Raw genomic sequence first — 27,216 nt, 5'->3', positions numbered from 1 at the left:
ATTTTGGAAAATTTCATGCTTCCAACTTTGTGGGAACAGTTTGGGGATGGCCGCTTCCTGTTCCAACATGGCTTCACACCAGTGCACAAAGCAGGTCCATAAAGACATGGATGAGTGAGTTTGGTGTGGAAGAACTTGACCGGCCTGCACAGAGTCCTGACCTCAACCCAATAGAACATCTTTTGGATGAATTAGAGTGGAGACTGTGAGCCAGGCATTCTCGTCCAACATCAGTGTCTGACCTCACAAATGTGCCTCTGGAAGAATTGTCAAAAATTCCCATAAACACACCTCGAAACCTTGTGGAAAGCCTTTTCAGAAGAGTTGAAGCTGTTATAGCTGCAAAGGGGCGACATCACATTAAACCCTGTGGATTAAGATCCAGCATTATTTTTGTCTTTATAACATTTTCAATTTGAAAGGATTTCTCAATTCTTTAATTCTCTTTTCTTTTGTTATACTTGTTACACAGCTTCCCAACTTTTGTTTCATAAAAGAGACTTATAATTAAAGTCTGATTCGTGATTGGCTAAATAATTTCACACTTACATAGCAGAACAAAAATAAAATTCTCAGTAAATATAATATTTTGATGACGTGTTGATGATTAGTTGGTCTGCACTAAATATAAAACCTGGCTTGTGGTTGGTTATCAGATGCAGTCTACTGGCAGTGTTGCTAGTTTGACTGTGGCCTGCAGTGGTCGACTGAAGTCTGCAGCACACTGCACTGATTGGTCAGTCGACAACTGGTGGTGTTGATTCAGTCATGTCTTTTTGGGCCAGCACAGAATTGTCAGGGAGCTGCAGAATCAGGGGTCAGTACTATTTATACTCACCTGTGAGTGGGTTAGGGTGTACAGCCAGATTCAGGATTCACACAAACACGCACCTCGTACACGAACACCTCTGTGCAAAAGCACTTCCTCCTCTTGCACTGCTGCCAGCGAGCTGCAGAGGGGGCTCTGCGCATGTGTGCTGCTGCCTCAGCACGTTGAGCAGCCGATGAACTTGTGCCTCGCTCAAGCTGGAAGTACAATCTCTAACTTCACAGCAAATGTGCTTTTGGATTGGCATCTAAAATCACTGGCAACCATGACAACTATTATCAGGATCCAACTTGACACTTAACTTTATTAATTTTTGGAAGGCCACGACCACAGTGTATTATTTCTTAATAACATTTATGCCTGCACTTAAAACTCATTCACACTATACTTCTGGTTCTGCTTCAGTAATGATTTAGTCACAGATTTGTCTCACTCTCATTTGTTTCTTACTGACAGATGAAATATTTTTGGAGAAGAGAGAAGACTCTTTAACAGATGAAAGCATTTCAGTTCTCTGCTAAAGCCATGCCAGGATGGGGGGAAAAAATCACCTCAGCTAGTCAACATTTAACCATTTTCATCAGTTCCACAAATTACTAATTGACAACAGTGAGTCAGAATGTCCCTGATTGGAATTTGCAGCCCCTAAATTAAGAGCATGGAGAATATAGTGGTGGTGTACAAACAACACAGAGAGTCAATGGTATAAAAAGCTAATATTTAACTCCACATCAAGTCTTTATGGTGAGGGAGCAGATTTTAATTGATTACATTTTCTGAAATAAAATCTCAAAACTACCAGCTAACATCTGAGCAGGCTTTTGCTTTTTGTTACCTTTATTTAACTTCACTCTTGAACATTGATGGTGTTTCCTGTAGATCTACGTTCCATTTGTGCTAGAGGGTGGAGGCATATGCATTTATTTGCATCAATTGGGTATTTGTGCAAATGTTTGTGTGCCCTGAAAGGAGCTTTTGCTGTTCATAGGTTTTTCTTCTGCAAACACGATTGACCAAGTGCTCTGTGACTAATAACTGAGCAATATGATCAGCTGTGTCTCAAGTGAGTACTGGCACACAAACCAGTTCTCTGCTTCAAGCAGTGTCTGATATGAGTTGCTCTGGATCCCCACAGCAGGAGGTGGTCTGCTGTCACCAGCTGCTGTCCGCTACAGAGTTGGGTTCCAACCACAAACGAGCTGTGGCTGGCTGGTTAAAACACACTGAACTTTCAAAATGAGAGCAGAGATTGTTTTTGTAAACTGATTCCACTGCAGACGTCTCTCAGACTGATTTGTATGTAAAAGGAAGTTTTATACAGATATTCACTGGCTACTCTGCAAGAGCCCAATAATTGGCCGTTGCCCCCAAGAGGCTAAGTTAGCAGACTCGATGATGTGTTCCTAGATTGCTGAATTCTGAAAGCATCTCCTCCAGTTTTTGCCCTTCTGGGGAATTCTATGAACCTTAGTCTTTATTTACAGAAAAATGTAATTTTTGCTAACCTACTATTTAATAATTTCACATCAGGCTCGCAAATGACTCATCATCTCATGGAAATAGCCATTGACTCTGTTTTGCTTTGGCTTTGGGCATTACCGGGGTTTGATCTAATGGTTTGAATTGATGCGGCTTGCAACCGTCACAGTCCTCCAGCTAACACACTAACGTGTTTCAGGAGTTGCGTCTTCAGAAGAGGTACTTTCAGTGTCAGTCTTCATTTTACTGTGCTATGAGGGTTACTGAGACGCATCCCATCCCACATCCAAGTCTCCTCCTCAGCCCCTCCCCACAAGCTTCTCTCTGCCTCATTATCAACTTTTTAACATTTTTTAAAAGTTATGCAGTGGGTGGAGTTAAACTGTAAGGTCAGGGCTCTGTGGGAGGTTATACCAGCTGTCACAGGCCGCCTTGTTCTTCTTGTTCTGTTTGATTCTAGCTGATTTGGGGGGGCTTTTATCATGCTGTGAAATGGTTTGGCTCTGATATGGCAATTTTATGGGATGATGGAAAGCATCTAAATCTAAAGTGCATCAAACTGTTGATCATTTCAGTCTGAAGAGTCAGAAATGGACCGGGTAAGATGAAATGGACTGTTAAGGATTGTCTGTGTGAAGAAAAAAAACATGCAGGAGGGTGATGCAGTGTAAAGTCAGCTAGCTAAAAGACAGCTTTATTTAAAGCAGCCATGCACTGCTGTGGGTATATTATTTCAATTGTGGGCCTTACGCTCCAAGTAAATAGTTTTATTCATGAAAGCAGATATTGAGTTGCAGTGTATGTAGCTGCAAGAAAGCAGGTTGACCTTAACCAGAGTGTGATAAATTACCAGGCTGCATCATGAATGTAAACACAAAGAAACATTTCCACATTGGCTTCATTAGTTTCTGCACTTCTCACTTATTGTGTAAGTCACATGAACACAGTTTGTTTTTTGTTTTTTTGCTAGTCAGTACATACATAGTCATTTTATTTCCAATTCTCAAATCAGATTAGAACAGTGTCTTTTTCACAGTGGGACACTCTTTGCTTTGTGTCAGAAGCATGAATGTGTGAGAGAGTGCAGTATTGATCGGGGGCAGTTCATTTTCTTCTGTCCCCTGTGAGTTGCTCTGGGGGAAATGGCTAGTTTGTCTCCTGTCATTATAGCTTCAGAGTTAAAGAGGAGTTTTTAAAAAAAAAAAGGGAGTTGGGGGAAGGAAGCCACTTGTCTACAGAGACAAGCATCATGACCTCACAGACCTGCTTGGCTACAGATAAATCAAACTGTCCTTCTTTGGGCTCAAAATGTTCCGTTTACACAGAGGAAATATGGATTGTGACTGGACAATTTCTTATGTGTTTCCACATGCACTTGTGGTATATGTATCTACATGTGGGGCTAATATTGTGTGGGCTCTCCTGAAGAAGGCAGTATTGATCGTTTACCGTTAACTGTCCCCTGCTCCCTTGTGAATTGCTCTGTGGGAAGTGGTTAATTTACCTCGTGTCCAGAGGGCTTCTTCTGTGTGTGCGTATATATACGCGTGTGTGTGTGTGCCTGTGGTGTGTGTGGTTAATTTGTGTCCTGTCTTTGGGTGGCTTAGCTGTTAAATACCTCACTCTGTCTCTGTGGGAGAACACGCTGATATCATTGATCATCTTGTTCAATGACAGTAATGCTGGACTGATTGCAAAATGGCCACCATTAATAATATAAACTCCAGCATAAACACAGAAAATTCAAAGTAGTGTTACCCCATAAAAGTAAAGAAAGACCCATATTAGTCCTCTTAGAATTGTCAAAGTTGTCTGTCAGAAAGATTAGACACAAAGAAGCCAAGCTGAATTTCAAGAACCTTCTGTATGATATTTTGGGTTCTGGGGTCAGCTTCCTTAAAACTGCAAATTACAGACCTGACTTTGGCAGAGGATCACACTCCCAGTTGTCACGGTATACCTGTCCATATATTGGGTGTTGGGTATCTAGCCCACCCTTTTGCCCTATTGACTGGTTGGCAACTACTGGTTGCTGTGGAAAATTTTCTGACCTATTGCGAGTTGCTGGCAGTCACCGTGAAATCAGTTGCTGAAACCCTAAACAACAAGGTGAAACTGGTTTCAGAAAAGTATATAGTGCTGTACCGAAAACCTCCTTATAATTGCTTTGGTTGCTAGCAGGTTGCTACAGTCCACCATAGTTTGTACGAAAGATGCTGACCTGTGTTAGGGTCACACCTGTGTCACACCTGTCTGCAAATACGTGCTAACTGCCATCCAAGTGGTAGAAAAACTTTCTCAAGTATGGATCTGCTAGTGACCAAAACAATCACAAGGAGGTTTTCGTCCAGAACTCTTGCAGTGACCAGTTCACCTGGCAACAGCCAGCAACCTCCAGCAACCACTCGCCAACCAGCTGCTGAATTTTCCCTAGCAACCAGAGGTTCCGGGGGGGGTCACCAAATGGTCTCTAGGCCTTCTTTCATATTCTGCCAACTATCATAATAGAACCATGATAAAATAATGAAGCCTTAAGAGGGCTGGATTTTTTGTGAAAGTGAGCAGCAGAGTGCTGACTGCTGTTAACCTAATGGCTCCAGTTCTCATCAGTAACAATAATTTTATGCTGTTTCCAGAGAACTTTTGATATCATAGTTTCATGAGTTTTTCACATGAGCAAAAGAAGGAATAAGTTATTGTTTGACCCTAAAAAAGCACTTTTTCAGTTGAAAAATAAAACCATACTTGATTGTGCTTGACTAAAAGAATTAATAATGGCAGGTTAGAAAACTGATCACTTGACTGAAATCTCAGAACACGTATTTCCGCAGCATCTACTTAACAGTAATGGTTCTAGTAGATACTTTTAACGTAACGTTTTTGGTATAAAACATGATTTCATGTATAAAGTAGTATATTTTTCTACACGGTCTGATGCTGTGATCAGTAAGCAGTCTTAGCTCGGAGTTTAGCTGTGACTTTGAAGGACCTTTATTAGTGTGTTTGCTGCTGTGTTGTGAGCAGACTATGCCAGTGGTTCGGCAGCAGTGTCCGCTTCTAGCATATGCCCACTTCTCCTGGTTGTGATCAGCAATTTACCGGGGTGCTGCCAGCTCTTCCTTGGCCCAGAGGGACCAATTAGGCCCTGGCAGCTGCACCCAGAATGCCACCAAGGAATGAAGGGGGGCTGTGGGTGGGTGAGGATGCTGCACATGAGAAGGACAGATAAAGATGAGGACACATACGCAGACATGGCGAGGTAGAATCCACTGAAACTAAAGAGAAAAGTGTAGTGTAAACGCAATATGAGGTGAGCAGTTGATTGTGAATGGAGGAAAGCATTCAGAGGTCCAGATTTTATTTAACTATTTAATTTTACTTTGTTGTTGTTGGTCTGTTTTCTTCAGAACACCTGCTTGTTTTCTCTATATGAAGGACAGGAGGGTGGAATCCTGTCAGGCTCCTCCCCTCATCAAATTAGCAGCCAGGCCAACAAGAGACTCGGCTGTTGCTCATCCCTCTCTCCCCCTACTAACCTTTAGCCCCCCAAAACCTCAGTTTTCACCCTGGTAATGCAGTGCCATATCAGGAGCCTGCCCCCACTTTACTGAGCTGATCATGGCCCAGGGCCAGACTGAACTGTCAAGTTGCAAGTTGTGTAGTTATTCCAGCAGGCAGCCTTCATTACATTGAGAGTCAGAGGTTGAATATCACCGTCATTGCCCAGGGTCATTTGTAAATCTATACTCTGCATATTACTACATGCACAAAACTTTACAGTAACATAAAGACATTTTCTGTGCATATATGTGGCATCTTTAGTTAAAAAAAAAAACAAAAACCTGTGATTATTATAGAGGGAGAAGAAGTTATAAAAAGAAGGGGTAAGGTCTTAATATAGGAGTGTTTATAGATTTTAATGTAAATGGCATATAAATTAATGAGCATCCTATGAAAACACTATAATATCCATATAATATGTGAATGATAACATATGGTGAGAGTTGAACAGTAATCATAAAATCAAACTGCATTAACTGTCTCAGATCTAATGAAATAAAGGACTAAATGCAATATCCACAGCATAGTCACAAACTGCAACAGTTTCTTATGTAAAGGGAAATTATTTTTACTGAATGAGCCTAAAACCTAAGTTAGGTAAAGGTTGGTTGGTGGGGCTGCTTAGGTGGCCCCCGTTTTCACTGCTGTTCACCTCTCAATTTTATCAGCACCTTAGACATTGATGGTTTTGGGGGTGGTGAGTACTGTTAAGGGTTGTTGTTAGCGGTTAATCACCCGGCGCTAGGCCGGCCTGAGAGTTTCACCAGATCACTATTAGAACTGATCACTATCACCATGATTAGCAAGCAGCTGCAGCTAGTATCTCCATCTCCATCAACATCTTCAGGGACCTGTACCTTCGATCGAGCTGTTTGCGTCAAGACCGGAAAAGGACCTATCGACTTCTTTGAGATCACCACCGGCAACAGGCAGAGTTGCGTCCTTTCGCCGCTGTTTCTCCTCGTCACCCCCAACTATGTTATGCGGCGCGCTGGAGCCTGTACCGAGGCCGGCATCCATGGATCCGACCACTACCATCTTGGCGACTTGGACTTCTCCAACGATATTGCCCTGCTCGAGGAAAATGAGCTAAAGCTACAAGGACAATCGACCTGCAAGGAGAAGCCAGAAAAGTTGACCTTAGAATCAGCACTGAGAAATCAAAGATCATGCACGTCAGCAGCATGGATCAATGGTGGGGAATTTTCATTGGTACACAGAAGTTGGAAGAAGTAGAGAAGTTCACCTATTGGCAGTATGATCTACCAAGATGGCAACGCGGAGGTGGACGTCAAATGCCGTATTGGGAAGGTGGCAGCGGTATTTGAGAGTATGAACAAAATCTGGTCCTCCCCGACCGTCTCTCCAAGATCAAATTCAACCTGTTCAACTCGATTGTGATTGGGGATGGCTTGGGCCTCTTTAGGGCTCTGCGGCGTGCTGGGTGGTTCTTGGGCGTCTGGGCCCTGTCCTTGGCTCGTGCCAGGGTGGCTGGCCTCTGGTGGGGCTGGCTGACCTTTGCCTCTGGTTCTCTGAGGCTCTTGCCCGTTGACTGTGGGTGCTCTGTCCAGGGCCTCCCTCTTCCTTCTGCACAGGTGGACACGCAGTTGTCCTTAGGAGCACTGATGACTTGTGTCCTGGGAGGCTGCGGAGGGCCCACGTCTCCTTGGTCTTTCTCTGTCTGCCTTCTGCTTTTTGGGGGGGGGGGGGGGGCTTCTCACTCTCATTATGAAGTACATGTCATGACACTCTCTCTCTCTCTCTCAGGTGCTGTTAGTTTTTTGAGTTTTTTGTCACAGGTGCAGCAGCTGATAATCCACTGGGTTTTACTTGTGCTCTTTCCTCTACTTTTAGCTTTTTTCCCTGTTCTCTCCCCCCCATTTCTTCTTTTTTCCCATTTCTCCCTCTTTCTGTCCCTTTTCTTTTTCTTTTCTCCTCTTTAAAAAAAAAAAAGGGGCTAGTGATGTATCACAAGAATACCAAGTGACAGATGTTTCAACCTGTAGCTTTTGGCACACATGACATCTCTGCTTGCTACCTGTATCATCTACAGGGGACGACACCTGTCAATACTTTCCAGCATTCATAGGGCCGGATTTTACTTCTTAATTTATTTTTAATTTGTTGTTGTTGGTCTGTTTTCTTCAGAACACCTGCTTGTTGTCTCTATATGAAGGACGGGAGGGTGGAATCCTCTCAGGCTCCTCCCCTCACCAAATTAGCACCCAGACCAACAAGAAACTCGGCTGTTGCTCATCCCTCTTTCCCCCTACTAACCTTTAGCTTTAGTTTTCACCCTGGTAATGCAGTGCCATATCAGGAGCCTGCCCCCACTTTACTGAGCTGATCATGGCCCAGGGCCAGACTGAACTGTCAAGTTGCAAGTTGTGTAGTTATTCCAGCAGGCAGCCTTCATTACATTGAGAGTCAGAGGTTGAATATCACCGTCATTGCCCAGGGTCATTTGTAAATCTATACTCTGCATATTACTACATGCACAAAACTTTACAGTAACATAAAGACACGTTCGATGTATATATGTGGCATCTTGAGTTAAAAACAAAAAAAAGCTGTTATTATTATAGAGGGAGAAGAAGTTATAAAAAGAAAGGGTAAGGTCTTAATATAGATTATAGATTTTAATGTAAATAGCATATAAATTAATGAGCATCCTATGAAAACACTATAATAACCATATAATATGTGAATGATAACATATGGTGAGAGTTGAACAGTGATCATAAAATAAAACTCCATTACAAATTTTTGAAGTCTGCTAAGTTAATCCTTAGTAATATCTACAGCATAGTCACAAACTGCAACAGTTTCTTATGTAAAGGGAAATAATTTTTACAGAACGAGCCCCAAACCTAAAAGTATCTGTAAAAAAATGTCTTTTTGCTTTTAGCCATATATGGATCATCCAGAAAGGCTTTATTTAGTTCTTTGTCTTCATGGTGGTAATGATGTGGATAGTCTGGTAGTGTGAGAACTAAGTGGCAAACTGTTGCCAGTATTGTTGTTCCCTGACCTTGAAGGGGTGCAGATGTATGTGAAGCTGAACCTTGTCCTCTGAAAGATGTGAGAGCGGTGTAAAGCATGCTCCTTATTGCAGTGCCATCGTCTGGCCTCTCTGGGTCCCTTTTCAACACCCTGACCACCTTTCTCCTCAGCCTGTGCTCAGTTCTCCGTCTCTCTTAACACTCTGACACATTCATGATGCTTGTGTGTCTCCCTGCGGGCTTGTACATCACCTCCTTGTCTCTCATTCTGTGGCTGAAACATAAGTTGAGGGCCAGTGTCCAACCGGCTGACTAGGGTCCATCAGTCACTGGCCCAAAAGAATCGGCAGCATGATGGATGTACACCACACTGGCATCTGCAACCAGAACCTGAGTCCTGCCTTAAATCTCTACCAGTGAGTCACCTCAGCTCCCTGTGTCTGTGGTGACTGACAAACTGCAGGGCCCTCAACCCATCACTCAGTATGATGAATCAACCAAATCAAACCAACATAGTGTAAGTCCACACACACTAGCTCGTCTCTCTTAATATTGCTTTATTCAAGTCTCTTTCCAGATAAGATATCATAAAAAGGCACAAGGTATTTGTGGATGCAACAGCAAGACGTTTTAGTCTTAGACACCAGGCAGGTGCAGAGCCCCCCTGGTGGAGCCTGAGGTCGGCAGGGAAGGGTGGCTGCCCTTGCAAGATGACCTTCATGATCAAAAACACCCACTAGTCTAAGCTTCACTCCCGACCTAAGGGTTTCACTCCTGGTGGCCAACTTCAAGAGCTGACAGACTTGACATGAGGGATTGGGATTTTAAACATGAATACTATTCAGTATGGACTGAGAAGCTCTGTTGATCTCTGGTAAAAACCATAATGAAAAATGCAAATAAACAGTCCAATAAACTATTTTAAAATACCATCCATCCATCCATCCATGGATGGATGGATGGTATTATAATTTGGTATAATATATTTGGTATATAATTTGGTATAATAATTTGGTATAATATAATGGTATAATAATTTAATGAAAATTCAAATATTTACAAATGTTGACCGTCCATTTGTGTAGAAGGATTTGCAGGATCCCTATCCACTGCCACTTTGTCCTGGCTTGCCATTCGGGAAGTGGGTTCATCCTGGTGGTCGCCCTCTCTGTGCATCCAGGGACCCAACTCTCACCCCTCAACCCTCAGAAGCACCTGAGGTTATATTTTCTTACCATGTAATCTTCTTACCATGTTGATAGTGCTTTTGAGCTCAGTGTTGCTGCTTTGAGAGTTTCCATTTCCAGACATCATTAAAGTGGACAGATCTTTGTCAATGCTGCAATATAAAGAGCCAAAACAGAACAGAAGAACTTAATGCCTGCCCATAGATCTATACATGTTTCTTTTTTCTAACTCAATCACTCCTCTGTGTTTTCTGCTGCCCCACTGGCTGCTTAGATACTTCGAGCTGTCGATGTGTATGCTTCAGGGCAAAAGTTTACATTCCTTGTTAAATTTTAGGTTGCTCTTTAGGGGTGCATTCACTTAACTTCAAGTGCCCTTTTTGCACTTGGAAAGGGATTTATGAGACACATTTTAACCTCACTCTCTCACAAATACCTGCACATACACACCAAGACTCTATACTCACAAATAGATGTACATATAAGGTATGGAATAATGGCAGTCCTTAAGTGGCCTAAGCCCCAGGCTCTTCCTCTTGATGTGTCTAATGGGATGTGCTGACAGCCAGTCATCCCTTTGACCAAACATAACACAGTGTGTTTTCTTGGGACACGTGAAGTATTTGAGGTGATTCCCAATCACCATTAAAGATTTTGTCAGCTTTCAGGGTTGGGATCAGAGTCAAAGTTGAGTTCACAGGGAACGCATGTTTTCACCTTGTCTTATTTACATTATTGATGTTCGTTATGGCTATGGGGGCATACATTTACTCTAGAAAAGCGCACATAGGTGCTATTAACATTTAATTATTCATAGAGGATGTTGTCAGGTCTACCTGAATAATATTCAGCATTTGGAAAAATACTTAAGGGTTGTGCTGCCAGTGTCTAGTGATGGTCTGTTTAAAAAAACATTTTTAAAGATAGTATGGTGTTTTGAAATGATAGATTGCGATAAAGTGACAAAGTTTATATTGATTACATATAACAGACAAGAGCATTGGTTATTTATGGCCCTAAACCAAATTACAGTTAATCTAATGAACTCCGATGGAATGATAAGCAGTCCTGAAAAGTGTAGTAGTCTTTCCCAAAACTGATCACCATTTTGGAAAGATGTAAAACATTTGTTCCTGGTTTATTCTGCCAAGTTTACAGCTAATACTTAATGTTGAACTACCAAATGATTTTTCTTTTTTAGATCAGTGTGCAATGCAGCATACAGTTACTTCTCTTTAAATCAGGCTCTTTCAGCCTGAGCTTCTATTTCACTTTAAACAATGTGAAAAAATGAATGAATTGAAAAAACTAAACAGTGTATTTTTTAGGTTCTTAAAAAGTTTCGAATTCTGTCATACTTTAAACTCCTTTTTCAGAGATTTATATTTGAAGATCCGTAGCTGCTGTTTTTGGTTTTCACTCTAGCCGGTCTCATTTACTGGTAACTAGCCTGTCTGGACCAACTCTGAAGTAACGATGGGAAGGCACAGGGGGACATCGTCATAACGTTTTACCACCTCAGTCTTTGCCGTATTGCTGTCCTCCCAGCACTCCTGTCCACTGAATTCTTCCTTCTTCAGCTTCCACTATTTAATCCTCGCCTTTGTCTTCAATCACTTCCTCTTCTTCATGTCCAAAGTCAACCTACAGACTACCATCTGATGCTGCTCGGCTACATTCTCCCCTGCCATTCTCCAGTTTTTCTGTCCTTGCTTTCCTTACACTTGGTCTCCTGCACACACAATATATCTGCCTTCCAGCTCTCCATAATATTAACTCTCTCCTTTTCCTTAGATTTAGTCTCTACTCTCACCTCCACATTATTGCCTTTCCTCCTCTCTTACTGCTTCCTAACAGGGCTTCCCCATGTCCTCTTCCTTTGTCTTAGACCAACAGTAGCACATTTTCCACCAGCACCTTGTTGGCCAGCAGCACTGGAGGTGGTCATTGTTAACCCAGGCCCCAACCGATCCAGTATGGAAATCTAATTCTTTATGATCCACATGTTTTTACAAGATTTTATGCTGTATCCTCCTCTTGACGCAACCCCATTTATCCCCATGTATCTGATCTTGGAACTAGGGCTACACTAGCTTGTAGTAAAAATGTAAAGTGTAAAAATGACACTTTTTTTTAGTTTTCTTTGGAGTTGGGTGTTGTGACTTTTTCCAAAACTAGACTATCATATACTGGCACTAGATAACTAGATTAACTTTTACATGCTCTTTCATAAACCATAGAAGTATATCAGAAGCAGTACGATATTGCTTTTTCTCTATTTTTTATACCATTTCAGTTTTTGCTTATATAAGCGACAAACTACCAGCGTGCGTTTGTGTTTGCATTTGGCTGAGCGGAAGGGCTGCCCTTCCAATGAGGGTTCCCAGGTCAGCTGGTATATGTTACAGCTGATAGCTTTACTGTGATGATGGACGAGGCCACAGGCCCGTAGCCTCCCCCTTCTCTTTCCAAAGCACATTCTTCCCCCCGAACACGCCTCTTTGTGGTGACATTACCAACACATCAGTTGACAGCATCTGCTAATGGCACCACTTCATCCAGACATACTAATGGACCCCTGAGTATTTGTCTAAAAAAGACAGTAGCAGGTCCATCATACAGAAATACTTTGGTAAATATAACACTTGTAGCCAAGTGTTATATTTCCTTTTTTTTTCTCATCATGTGGATTTTTTTTTTTTAGTCTGCAGGAATGGATCGGGGTCATACAGAGAATTCAAAATAGACACAGGTCCTCTGAATTCATGAGCCTGTGCCATTTTGTAAATGTTTTTTAACAATTTCATATGCCGCGTGCGTGTGTGCGTGTGTGCGTGTGTGCGTGTGTGCGTGTGTGTGTGTGTGTGTGTGTGTGTGTGTGTGTGTGTGTGTGTGTGTGTGTCAGGGCAGGGCATGGAACCTCTGAGGGTCAACTGTGATGTTTGTGGGATGGTTGATTGTGTGGCATGCCAGAGTCCACTGTAATATTTGGACTCCACTAGCTCGCTGAGCCAGTAGATCACACCTTTACTGTGTTTTTACTGTTCCAAAAAAAAGAGGATTAAAAAAAATCTTTTTTTTATATACTACTGATTAGCTTCATGTATAATAAAATAATAATATAGTATTAATTAGTTGATTTATATTTGATATTTATATTCAAAATGTTCAAAGTAATTAACTAAAACTGTGAAATAAACGTAGTGGCGTGAATGCTGTACCCTCCCCCCTGCAGCATGCACAGCTGCATACTGTTGGTATCTCCACAGCACAGTGTGAGATGACTCACCTCAGCAGAGTAAAAAAAAAATACATCTGCCTAATTCAAAGATTGTGGTAAAGTAAACCAGCATTTGGTTTTTTGTTTTGTTTTGTTTTATTGGTTTTGGTGTGTTTGATCTGTAACAGCCACATAAATGCCAGAAGCTGCTATAAAGTGATCAATGTTACTTGCTTGAGCAGTCAATGGTTTTAATTCTGTACCTGGTCAGTCTATACAAAACATTAAACAGACACGCATATTTGATATCTGATAAGAGATCAGGAATTACTCATATCCTATGTCCTGCAACAGCAGACAGAATAGACCACAGTTTACCATTGTGGGTTAAAAAAAATACCGTATACTTGTACTGAGAAAGAGGGCTTCAAGCATTAAGTGTTAGATGGAAATATGTGAAACTTTTACAATCGTTTGGCACATTTCTCCGTCCTTCTTAATTTTCCTTAAACAAGATGCTAAACTAGTTAACATGCAGCATATCCTACCAGCCTCACATTCTGCTCATACTCTGTGACTGGATGATCCACTCTTTTATGAGTTACTGGATGCAGTAATTCCAAGACCACAGAATGCAGTTCTCTCTTGGCATGGCGGGATATCAAACTCTGACGTGTCTGGCTCATCTGTCAGAAAGTGCTGCTTGGTGTCAAACATGCAGAGATCATATTATTATAACCGTGTTGACTTCCAGTGGGTTATTAAATTGTGGTAACTTGCTTGTTAAGTCTGGTGTTAGGATGGCACTGCTGTCTTCTTTGAGAGAGATGGAGCTGTGGGAGTCAGAGGATGAGCCCCAGGGAATGGGAACATGTGATGGTAAGGGGAACAGGCACTGTCAATAATAAGATTTATGATCCATCGGGTCGTCCCGGGAAGGGGGCAGAAGGGGACTGCTGTTCTCTGGAATTATCCGTCAGGTATGGAGATGAAGACTGCTGGGGGATCCCTAAGAGGATGCGGGATTGGAGGCTCAGAGTGGTGGCCTGTCAGTAGCCTGAATTAGAGAGCTTAGGATAGAGTGTGAAAGAGAGCACGGAAGACAAGTTTACTTAAAGTCTAGCCTGTGATACGAGGCTCAGTCATCTTAGGGATGGAACTCTAGCTCAACACTTTCAGATCCACTTCTGTGATGCTCCATCTGTCTCTTCGTGTTGATGAAGTAGGATCTAAAATTAATAATTCGTTGCAAGTTTTGAGTGGGTTTGTCTGCTGCTGTTATAATCATAGAGGGGAGAAGTGAAGGAAAAAAAGCTTGTTTTGAGATGCTACTACACCCAAATTACATTTAGCACACTCTAGATATTAGGATTGTTGTGGATCTATTTGAGATGTATACCATTTCTGTCACCACCACATTACAACAAAGAGCCAGAAAGGGCAAGAAACACAAGCAGGATCTTTTAAAATGTACCCAATTGTCTCATTGCTTAAGTCCCTCTGTTTTCCAAAGTTGTGCTGTTGTTCCAGTATTTGCACAGTATTGAATGCAGGCTCTCCACTAAGATGGCTGACTTCACTTTTTTAGTTTTCCAGTATGGTTGTATAGGTCATGACCTTTTTTGATGTCTTTTGAATTAGCAGGGTGGCCAACAGGTCTTAAGAGGCCTTAAATGTCTGAAATGCACCAGATCACAGTTAAACGTATTAACCTATTTGGAGACTGTAAATGGCTGAATTTCAGCTGGACCACTGAAGGTGAAACGGTTTTGTATTTGTATTATTTTTTTTGTCAGGGACCATGTAGAAAAAACACAAATCTCTTAAGAGGAGACATGTACCAGATTTAGCTGCTAGACAAGACTACACAAAAAAAACATCAGGGAACAAAATATGCCAATACAAATGTAGGTAGGTAATTAAACATAATAGACATAAACACCTTAACATAACAATTATTGTCACAAATAAATATCAAATACATCTCAATAATGTATTTGTTGTAATAAAATTTGTCTGGTTCTTTTTGCCACTGACACTGTCTGCTCATGATGTGCCAGTGTGAACTAAGTTATTGGTTCTAATTCTCTGAATTAAATAATAATAATAATAATAATAATAATGATCTGTAAACACTAAAAGTTGACTGATTAATAGAAATAAGAATTAAAGGAACTTGTCATGTCATGGCTGATGCTCAGTCTGCTTAATAAGGATAGAATTGGCACTGATGATGCCTACTTGGTATAATCAAACTTCCTTTCACCTCTACTGAGCCAGAAGCACAAAACAAGAATATCTTGAGAAGTGGAAAAACATGTGGTTAACGTGGTTCTGTGACAGGAAGGCAGACCACTTGCAAAAGGAGCAATGAGTGCAGTGTGAGGTGACAAGAGTAGATTATCAGTAGATTCACAGCAGCAAGTCAGTGAGAGATGGATGGACGGATGCGAGCTGCATGCGTCTGCAAATGGTGGCTTCACACTGTAGGGCACCACTTGCAAGGCAGGCCACTGTCAAAGATCTATTAAGGGAAGATGGAGACCCCAGGTGGATATGTGTGAGTAAGTGTGTGTTTGTGTGTGCGTGTATGTGTTCACATGCTCATTGGTCATGATCCTATAGTAGAAGATTGAAACCCCATTGCTCCAAGAGCCACTCAACCAACACAACCTGCAGTGGTTTACAATCAGAGCAACGCCGTCCATCCATCCCTGCTGACACGCACACAAACGAAAACACCAACAGCACAACTCACTATAGATGTCATTAAACACCAGCAGAGGTGGAACAGCTGTGCGACAGCGTCTTGGACACGGTTGATGTCATGATGTTTGCAATGAGTGTTTAGAGGCACATTGAGGTGCCGGTTGGGAGGAAAGGGGGGTGAGAGAGGGTGTATGAGGTTGCAGGGTGGGAATCGTGGCAGCACCTTTGACAAGCCCTATTTGTCATCTCCCAGGATGCCCAAATAGCTCTGACTGGAGTACAGATGGATTGTGGGAGAAAAAGTGACTACAAGCCAGGCAACTAATCCTGTACAAATGACTACCCCCACCCATATTCTCCTTCTAAGGCTCCCTCTTGTACTGTCTTCTTTTTTAAGCTAGGTTTCTCCCAAAACCCAACAAAGAACAGAAGTACAATTAAAATCATTACCACAGTATATCTTTCTCTCTTTTTCTAAAATAATACATGTGACAACAATATCCCGAATACAGTTTTGTTAATTTAAAGTAACATTGGCCTGGCTTCATTCATTTTAATTTGTCGTGACCTGAGCCTTAGACTTTTTCACAGTAACTTCATTCCGATTAAAAACACGGCACTCACTAATCGGAATGGGCCTTTGAGAAATGATTGCACACACAGGAATGATCGGTCTGTGTTATCTAATTCAACAAAGTGTCTTTTCTAACATTTCACAAATAAAAATGTATATTATTGTTGAAAACCTGGTAAAATAATTTTTATTAGGATGTAGTGTTCTAACACTATAATACACAGATTGCTTTTCACTCCCTTTTCAGAAACTACTTGATTCAATTCACATGTATAGATGTTTATATTGTAGGGTAAAGACCCGGCAATATTAGAGAGAAAACACCAACAACCCCATATGAGCAAGCACCAGACAACAGTGGAAAGGAAAAACTCCCTTTTAGCAGGAAGAAAGCTGTCAGAGCCAGGCTCAGGGCGGGGCAGCTATCTGCCCTGACTGGTTGGTGGTGAGGGGAGAGAGGATGAAAGACAGATTTTAATAATTACTAATGGTGGCTTAAACCTCTAAATGCAATAGTGGTGTATAAGCATGTGGAGGGGGAAGAAGAAACACTGCATTAGCACCAGTATGTATTACATCTTTACAAACCCAGGGGTGACTAAAAGCATTTGGATAAAAGTTTAGGGCAAGGCCTCCAAATTAATTAAGCAATGTTATCGTGACTTCTTCATTTAGTATATATTTAGTGTATATTTACATTAATCGTGGAAGGATATCCCCATCGGTGACGGGTCTTGTATATCGATTCTATCTTATCTGAGCAGTAAATGTGTGTCTGACATAAATTCTTCAGCTGATCCAGAGCCGCATCAAGGCTGACAAATGAAACCAGTATGTCTGAACAGGAGGAAGAATGAGGGGGAGGAGTAGAGAGAGGGAGAGAGAGAGAAAGTTGAATGAGCAGAGGTGGAAGTGGAATCATTTTATTATTCTTCACCACAGGCCTTGTGGTCACGGTTTGTTATTGGGTGCTAATTAAAACAGCAACAATCCTAACAACTGGCACTTAAAGACTTGAAAAAGAGGTAATGGGAAATGAGTTCCTCACCGGGTGCATAAACTCATTCGTAATCCCCCCTCTGAAACCTCTCTTCACTCTTTTCTTTACTCATTAGGAAGATGGAGTGCTGTCGCTGACCACTGCATTGAATGATTGGTAGAAGGGGGGAAGAGAGAGTGCAGATAATGACTTCTTTTTTCTTTAATAGTTTGAGTGAATACGTTGAGCAACTGATTCATGCTGCATTAAATCTTGTAGCAGTGGAAGATTTTTAGCTTTTCTTCAAGTACCATGTAGCTTGTGGCAAATTAAATCCTGAAAAGTAATGGAAGCCCTCTCCGCAAAAGCTTACCTATGAGCATATGCCTGGCTTACCACAACTTGGATTATTCTTCCTGTTGTTAATGGTGACATTATTATTTTTTATGAGTGATAAAGCTCATATCTCAGAATGTGTCAAACATGAGAAAACCCCTGGGTTTGCCAAACTAAGCTAATATCTCTCCAGAGTCAAGTATAAATTGAGTATAAAGTACTTGACATAATTTGTAAAGAAGGAACAGATGAAGAAGTGTGTCTGTGTGTGGGTGTGGGTGTGGGTGTGGGTGTGTGGGAAAGAAAGGGAATTTTAGAGTCTAATAGCCAAACTGATTGCGTCAGATAACTTTTGATGAAGGTCAATCAAAGTTTATAGTCAAGTCAAGTCAAGTCAAGTTTATTTATAAAGCACATTTAAAACAACGACGTTGACCAAAGTGCTGTACAAGATCTGTAACCCCAAGGACTATACTAAATAAAAATAAAAATATATAAATAAATAAATAAAATAATAAAATAAAAATAAATAAATAAAAACATTAAGAACAATAAATAACATAAGAAAATTAAAAATTAAAACGTTTAAAACAAGTACCATAAAATACCATAAAACAATCATCTAAAAGGAGGTAGCACTGCAGCCAAATGCCAAGGAAAAGAAATGTGTTTTTAATAGAGATTTAAATGTGTGTATCGTCTGAGCTGTGCGAATATGGAGAGGTAGATCGTTCCATAGCTTTGGTGCTGCTGCTGCAAAAGCTCGATCACCTCTCTGTTTTAGTCTAGTTTTAGGCCTCTGTAAGAGCAGCTGGTTCGATGACCTCAGAGCTCTTACAGGGGTGTGACAGTGAAGCAGCTCAGACAGATACAAAGGTGCCAGTCCGTTTAAGGCTTTAAAAGTAAGCAATAAAATCTTAAAATCGATTCTAAAACGGACAGGGAGCCAGTGAAGGGATGACAGGACTGGGGTAATGTGTTCATGCTTTTTTAAACCGGTTAAAAGACGAGCTGCCGCATTCTGGACTACCTGCAGGCGGCGCACAGATGGTTGATCTATGCCAAAGTACAGAGAATTACAGTAGTCCAGGCGGGAAGTAATAAAAGCATGAATAACTTTTTCCAGGTCCTGCTGTGGGAGATAAGGTTTTACCTTGGCAATGACTCTGAGTTGGTAAAAACTGATTTTGGTAACAGCACTTACTTGCTTCTCCATTTTAAAACTACTATCTAAAATGACACCCAGATTTTTCACAGCATCACGACAGTGAGGAGCCAAATGACTCGGAGTGCCAGAGGAGTAGCTTGAGGGGTCAAATTTACCAAAGCATATGACCTCGGTTTTGCTTTCATTAAGTTTTAGGAAATTGTTTCTCATCCAGGACTTGATGTCACTTAGACAGTTCAGCAGGGGTTCCCATGGATCTCTGCTGTTCAGTTTGATGGGCATATACACCTGGATGTCGTCAGCAAAACAGTGGAAACAAATATTATGTTTCCTAAAAATCGACCCTAGAGGCAACATATACAATGAGAAAAGAATTGGGCCCAGAATGGACCCCTGAGGCACTCCACAAGAAAGCTTTGCTGTGGTAGAAAAACAGTTTCCTAGATGGACAGAGAAACTTCTATCAGTAAGATATGATCTGAACCAAGTCAGAACCGTGCCTTTAATGCCAATTTCATGTTCTAGGCGGGATAGAAGGATCTCGTGGTCCACAGTGTCAAAGGCAGCTGACAGGTCTAGAAGTACTAAAACTGCAGGACTACCAGAGTCCACAGTTGAAAGCAGATCGTTAAAAACTCTTAAAAGAGCCGTCTCTGTGCTGTGACGCATTCTAAAACCTGACTGAAACTTTTCCCACATTCCATGTTCACTTAAAAATGCTTGAAGTTGCTTAAAAACAACTTTTTCAAGAACCTTGGATAAAAATGGTAATTTAGAAATTGGTCTGTAATTTGAAAGAACATCAGGGTCAAGGTTCTTCTTCTTGATTAGAGGCTGTACAACTGCATGTTTAAAGGCAGCTGGAACACAACCAGATGCAAGCGCACTGTTAATCAGAGCGAGGATAGTTGGTCCCACTGAATCAAAAGCCTCTTTAAAAAGGCGAGACGGAACACAGTCTGTGGGAGAGTTTACAGGTCTCATATTTTGAATCACCTCCTTTAGTGTGGAGAGTGTGACAGGCTCAAACTGCTCAAAGACAGCTCTGCTGGGAGGAGGTGCAGATGAGTCTGTTTCAGCCTGAGGTGATGAAGGCCTGAGGGCAGAAATTTTTTCCACAAAAAATTTCTTAAAGTTTTCGCACAGTGCAGGACAGACCTTGGCTTGGTTTACATTACAGCGAGGATCAGCGAGTGAATTAAAAACACTAAAAAGAAAATGAGGCCTGTGACTGTTACTTGAAACAATGTTAGAGAAATAAGCAGACTTTGCATATTTTACTGCTTTCTGGTATTTCAATAAACAGTTACGCAGGATCTCTAAGGAGACATGGAGCTTATCCTTTTTCCACCTTTTATAGATGCTGCTTAGGATAAAACTTGTAATCACAATTAGTTTGGTCAATTTTGAGGCCATTATCATTCAACCAGTTTCTCCACTGAATTAAATAAAGGACATATCTTTCAAACAGTAGATTTTTCTTGAGTGTCAAAATTTAATTTTTTTTTAAATCTTTTTTTTTCTTTCAGTAAAAAAGGGGCATAACATATAAATGCATAAAACAAGTTTTGTCTGCTCCTTGTCACAGTGGGTCACTCTGCATGCCCTTCCTGACGCAACCCCAAAGGGGATTTGTGTCTGGAATTGAACCAGCAGCCTATCGCTTTTCAAGTGAATGTGTAAACAACTAGACTATGGTTCCACACATAACATATAAGCGCATTTTAATAACTAATATACACAATAAAAAGACATGTCTGGAAAACTTTATTGTCCAATAAGCTTCCTAATCAGAAGCACCTCGACTGACTCCTTTTAATGTGTCCCTTTTTTTTTTTTTTTTTAAATGAACCCCTCTTGAATGAGTGAGCTCTTCACCGTCTCTCTAATGTGGGATTCCTGATGTTGCATTGCTAGAAGACCTGTGTGAATGATACAGAGTGAAGGGCTCTGGTATACCATCACTGCATTTGTGCTTGCATTCTGCCCTCCAAAAAAACAAGAGCTTGCAGCCCAACTGTGATCCGACCATTGAGATGCTGACTGGTTGAAAAGTTGACTTTAATAAGAATGTGAACATCAGCAAGTTCACCACATCAAAGATCAGAAAAGCACAGATGAGAAGCCCACACGATGGCTGCAGTGTACAGATGCAATTATTTTTAAGACTGTTCCAGTTTACTACAAAGAAGTTCTTTGTGTATAATGTACCATTGAAGGACCAACTACAGAACAAACATGAACAAGAGTACACTACATTACTGCATGTTTTTGACAGTACACAGCTACAACATGAAGGTATGCAAAGCTCTGTGTAGTATCTATGGACTACCAATACTAACACAACCTTGTCGGGCCCTGCAGGGTCAGTCCCAGACACTGCCTACAGTTTGTGGCTGAAGGTGTAGTTCAGTCCCAGGAAATTAAAAGCTTGCCTGCCAGCTTTAAACCCTTTGCTGTCCTCCTCTGGAGGAAGGAGGAGGTGGGGGTAACCTGGAAGCAAATATGACAGGGAGTACCCCACTTCAACTGAGCATGCTGCAAATGATGAGGACCCTTCCACATGTCCATCTGCAGAAATCTTATCACTTTTCCTTGTATCTGGATCTTGCTGACCAAAGGTTCTCTTATCTTCTTGGCTTTTAGAGAGGAGCTAAAGTGCAAAAATGTGCACAGGCTTTATAAAAAGACAGAATGAATGCAACATTGTGAAATGGGATATGCCACAATAATCAATCATCCTGATTATTGTGTCATAATGGACGGAAAATAAAAGTAGGTAGTTTTTCAGAAAAATAAATTTTATCTGACATATTAGTGATGACTACCAGTAACTGCAGAACAGAGAAGTGCTACTAAAAAAATTAAACGTTTACAATTATTCATGATGTCCTCACAATTTAAACTTCAGCTTGCAGGCCTCTGTAGTGTAGTGTAGTGTAGTGTAGTGTAGTGTACAGGGACTTGGCCGATCCTCAATGCAAATTCTGTTCTCTGTGCGTCAGCCAGCCCAGGCCATCATAAAACAACTTGATGGATAAACAGCCAAATAAATAAATAAATAACAATACTTAGTCCCCCCCCCCTCCCTTTCCGATCTCTCTGCTCTTATGCTTCTTCTCTGATGGATTTGTAAAATGATATAACGAATGAGACTTAAAGTGAGAGGGAAGGAGGGAGGCTGGGTAGGAGGAATGATGGCAGCGAGCAAAGAGACAGAGCATATGATTTATTAGACTCATAAAAATTCTGCCTTTGTTATTCCCTCTCATTTTTATATGTGAAGCTTATTAAAGAGCACACCTGCCAGAGTCCTCAGACAAACTTGTTCGTGTATGCACACATTATGCATTCAGGATGATGTAAATGTGCATTTGTTCACACTCACTTAACTTTGGTTTCTGTTTCTTAATCATCCCTGCCCATAGATGCCACCTCTTCCTCCCATCGTAACCCCGCCTCCCAAAGGGTGTTCAGGACACGCTACAAGATGGTGACCCATCCGGGTTCCAGCACCATGCAGGCCCTCCACTACAACCCAGCCCTCTCCTGGTGTGCCAAGAGGATCCAGTCTGCCAGGTAATCCACATTAACAGACACACACTTCCTCAGGTCCGGCTTTAATGGGATTCAGTCTCTAATATCCTTCAGTGCAGAGCAGAGCCCTGTCTTTTATGTCACAGGCATGTGTAGCATGAGCGGAAGAGGTGGGAAATTTATGGTGCTCATTTTTACACAGTAGATAACCCAGAGAATAAACCATTTACTATAGTGTGCTCCTCACATTAATTTATCCCAGCAAGGAACGCATCAAATCCAGGATGTATACAGACAGAGGGAGATGGTGGCTGGGTGGGTTTTTTTTTCCTCATTGCAGCCCTCATCTCTTCCTCCTTCTTTATCTTCATTCATTAATCTTCACAGTAAATCCACGTTAACTGGACTCACTGTTTTTTTACTATTGTTGTCCATCAAAAATGTCTTCTTTCCAGAATCCTGCAGATATGTCCTTGTTTCTTGTTTTGTTTGAGAAATTGTCCAGAATTCAAATAGATTCAATTTATATAATATTTGAAAAGTTGAATTAATCATTTAAGCCCAGTGAGTGAGTGAGTGATATGGCACTGAGAGAGTCCATTAATGTCTTAGAGGAGGTCAATTATTGGTTGATTGATTTTAGGCTAACATGATTTAGGAGTTTTATCTCTTATTCTAAATGTGGCTGTGATTTATGAAATGAACATGTGGTGTTAAAGAAGATGTGAAACTCGTGACTGAGAACAAATCAAGTGAAATTTGGAGTCTTTTTCTCATAGAAGTTTTCACAGTCAGACTTCTTTTTTGTAACTAGTGGATTCCCCCCTCCTGGCCAGTTTAAAGAATGTGCATTTAAGACACCTAACACTCAGAGGTCCAAACCTTTATTTTGGAGTAAAACAAAACTGTCTCTCTGTGTTGTAATGTTGTGTTGTAATGTTGTAATGATTATTTTCTTTGTTTCCTGATTGTAAAGCCTTGGGAGAACCATTTAATTAAAAGCAAAAGTTTCATACTCTGGTTGTTTGGGGTTAAGTTTGGGGTTAGAGTTAGGGTTAGGTTTGGGTCACAGTTGGGGTTAGAGTTGGGGTTGTCACCCATGACTTAGGCCTCAGAGGGTTAAGGCATTGGCTTCAGTGTTGAGATCCAGATGACATGTCTTATTCTTTTTATTTGCTATAGTATATGGGATTGCCTTATTTTGTACATATGGAAACAATAAACGTGTTGTACTATTTACTAATTTTGGAGAGTTGGAGACTCGGTCCAGAAAGCAGAGGCTAGTAACCAGCTACACCTGGAGAGTGTAAAGTAACAGTATTTAAATCCAGAGGTCTCCGTGGTTGGGTTTGAAAAGCAGCTCTGCTAGCTCGTCAAATATTTCAGCTGTTTGCATTGTATCTTGCAGAATTTGGCCCCTGCAAAATAGTTCAGTTTAACATAACAAAGAGCTTGAGGGTTCAGATTTGTGCCTCGCTCTTACATAGAGTCAATCACAGATTTCATACTGTCTACAGCTGTCTCAGTTGGTAAGTACAGCAGTGCTGTGCTTGTCATTTAGATGATGGGATCTTGTAAGTTGTTAGAGTAGCCCACTTATAACTGAATCATTTTGTGTATTTGTGTTTTGTGTGTTGTTGATGAGCAGAGTTCATTTGTGCAATCCAGATTTGGTGAGACAGAGGGCCCTGGGCTGTGGCTGGATTCAGCATCTGGTGACTTATTACTATTCATTTAGCTGCTGCAGTAAATATTGATTCATCAAGGGATTTTCAATTTGAGCCCCCTGACATCCTGTGAAATATCACCAAGTGTGTAGAAGTGAGGAAAGAGATAGGGAGGGAGGGGGACACATTGGGTCCCCAGGGAGGGCCCCCCTCCCCCCATGGTACCCACTCCTTTTTCATGCTTTATCTATCTGTTTAACTCCAAAGACCACCACCACTTTTATCAATTTGAAGCTATTGAGTGGAGCATGAGCTCATATTCTCTGCTCTTAACTAGTGAGAACTGCTCTTTATCTTTGGCCTATCAGACCCACTGGCCTCTGTTCTCATATGTACTCAGCTCTTATCTCTGTGCCTGCTCACAGCTGACATACTCACATGCATCTTAAAAAAAAAAAAAAACATACCTGAGCACTCAGTAGTCCAGTGTAACCTATAGAGAAAAGTTTAGAAGAGATACTGTATCATTTCATTTATTTTTAATATTTTGTTATCTTTCCTCAAGCTCATACATGTACTAAACATTTTTATGTTGTTGTTTTTTTTTTTAAAGAAATCTAAATGCATTTTTCCCTAAAGTTCTATCTTCAGTCAACAAAAAAGATTTCAAGTACTGAACACAAGTGTCTGTCCAAAAGCTTATCGTTATCTTGTAGTTCTGCTGTTAAAGGTCAGTTTGCACAGTAGCAGAACTACAAGATAACAGTGTATAATGTTTCAGGACCACCTTCGGGTCTTTTAGTAAACCATTTTATCAGTGGTTATATCATAAATGCTGCAGCAGGTCAAAGTGTCGGTGAGTTATGAGGTTCCAGTCTGTGTTTTTTGAACAATGTTTTGATTTTCTTATTTACCGTAGAAGCAGTTCTGCCAGTTCTGCTTACTTCAGTCTGTGCTGTGGACAGTATCAGACACACTCAGTGACTGCAGAGATGTTCTGCCTATATTTGCATAGCTAGCTTACCTAGCATAGGCTCTGGGATAGATCACAAATTAGTAGACATGGAAATCTTAACACAACAAAATGGATGAAAGAATGAGGAAGGAAACAATTGCACTTTACAAGTTAACTATGGGCAGCGTGGTGGCGTGGTGTTTAGCACTGTTGCCTCACAGCAAAATGGTCCTGGGTTCAAATCATCCACCATCTGTGTGGAGTTTGTATGTTCTCTCCAGGTTCTCCAGCTTCCTCCTACGGTCCAAAGACATGCAGTTAGTGGGGGATGGTTCATTGATTATTCTAAATTGCCCATAGGCGTAAATGTGAGTGTTAATGGTTGTCTGCCTCTCTCTGTTAGCCCTGCGACAGGCTGGCAACCTGTCCAGGGTGTACCCTGCCTCTCACCCTGAGATAGGCTCCAGCACCCCGCCCCACCCCCCGCAGCCCTGAATTGGATAAGTGGAAGAAAATGGATGGATATAAGTTAATTATTTAGTTAAATTTTCACAGAGTCAGTCCACTAAATTAGAAAAATAAAACACTTCATAAAACCAACCAGATATGGACTTGACCAGTCACTGTTTGCCAATATAATGTTCGAATCACCCAGTTTTAGTTGCCAGCTCTGAATACTGCAATACTCATGAACACTGACTGCAATTACCAAGCTTGCTGTTATGTTTGAGTATTATACATTACCATTTTGCTGATTTCACTCACAACTGATCTATAGTACCACTATTCCTCTGTGCTTGTTGACTATGTAAATTTAGGTTTTTGAAAATTGTTCTTGGCAACACATTTTAGAGTAGGTACTAAAAACAGTAAAATAGTAGAAGCAGTTCTACCGTATGCACATACAACACTGGAAATTACTTGCTTTGTTGGGATCTTGAAGCTACCTGAGTTTAGAGCCCATATTTTTGGGGGTGATATTAATGCTATCCATTAGAGGGTTATATTTTTTGTTTGGGGGTTTAATCCAATGGACCACTTTTTAGAGTAGGTGCAGTCCCTGCTCATCCATTTAGTCCCAGAAATATCTTGCTCCCAGGCCCACAGGAAGTGAGGTTGCCTCTACCCAACATGCTGTTCTCTTCCCTAGTTTTAGCCATAACAGGCACGGCGAGTGATTTAGTACTGGGTGTCAGTTTGAAGGGGCGGGGGAATCGGCTGCAGTATTTCAGGCCACGCCACCAGAAAATAGATATAATCTCAACATTAACTCCATTAATAGTAGCAGGAGTTGAATTAAGAAAGCCGTAAAGCATGCACACTAGAGGATAAATTACAGCCCAACCCTCCTTTCATCTCCCTTGCTATTTTTCTCTCCCCTGAACCACTCTTTAATTATCTATCCCCCATGTTTGCTCTCTTGCTGTTCTTTCTTGTGTTTTATGTCTTTCTGTTTGATAAAAGTTTGCGTCAGTCTTCCACCTTTCTCCGCTTTATTTCTGGCATAAATGTTAAAGCCTCCAACATTATGAGACATGTATGTGTGTATGTTCACACACACACACACACACACACACACACACACATATATATATATATATATATATATATATATATATATATATATATATATACACGCACACACACTTGGTCCAGGCGCTCATCTCCTTTAGTGCTTCAGTATTGATCAGTACAGGATGTAAGAGACTGGGCAATAAAGTGAAGCAGCGCTCCCTCTTCTTCACTTCTCTCTTCTTTTCCGCATTCACAGCCTCATTCATTCCACTTTATACCACAATTCATTCATTTGCTCATTACTTACCACATTAGTCATCCACCTACAGTTGTGTGTTAAGATCCTCTTCTATTGCTCTTAACGCTGAATTCTAAACAAATACTTTTTAATGTTACTTTCTACACACGACAGTCAGCTCCCCTTAAGTTGGATTCTAAAGGATCCTGAGGCATAACTCCACTGCTTTGGCGTCCTTTAAATGTCTAAAGAAGAGCAGC

The 27,216-nt window shown here is 41.1% G+C and overlaps 1 protein-coding gene across 1 annotated transcript in view; it reads left to right on the top strand.

The window, feature by feature from the left end:
- The window catches only part of zc3h3 (zinc finger CCCH-type containing 3), a 75,470-nt gene that overhangs the window by 20,945 nt on the left and 27,309 nt on the right, over positions 1 to 27,216 (top strand). Inside the window, exon 4 of the mRNA XM_030728345.1 lies at positions 22,473 to 22,623. Within this exon, the coding sequence (XP_030584205.1) occupies positions 22,473 to 22,623 (151 nt within the window). The remainder of the gene's footprint in view (positions 1 to 22,472; positions 22,624 to 27,216) is intronic.

This window comes from Archocentrus centrarchus, chromosome 4 (genome assembly GCF_007364275.1).
Source record: "Archocentrus centrarchus isolate MPI-CPG fArcCen1 chromosome 4, fArcCen1, whole genome shotgun sequence".
Classification (NCBI taxonomy): domain Eukaryota; kingdom Metazoa; phylum Chordata; class Actinopteri; order Cichliformes; family Cichlidae; genus Archocentrus; species Archocentrus centrarchus.
The sequence above is the reverse complement of the archived record's forward strand: the minus strand, read 5'-3'. Positions and strand labels throughout refer to the sequence as shown.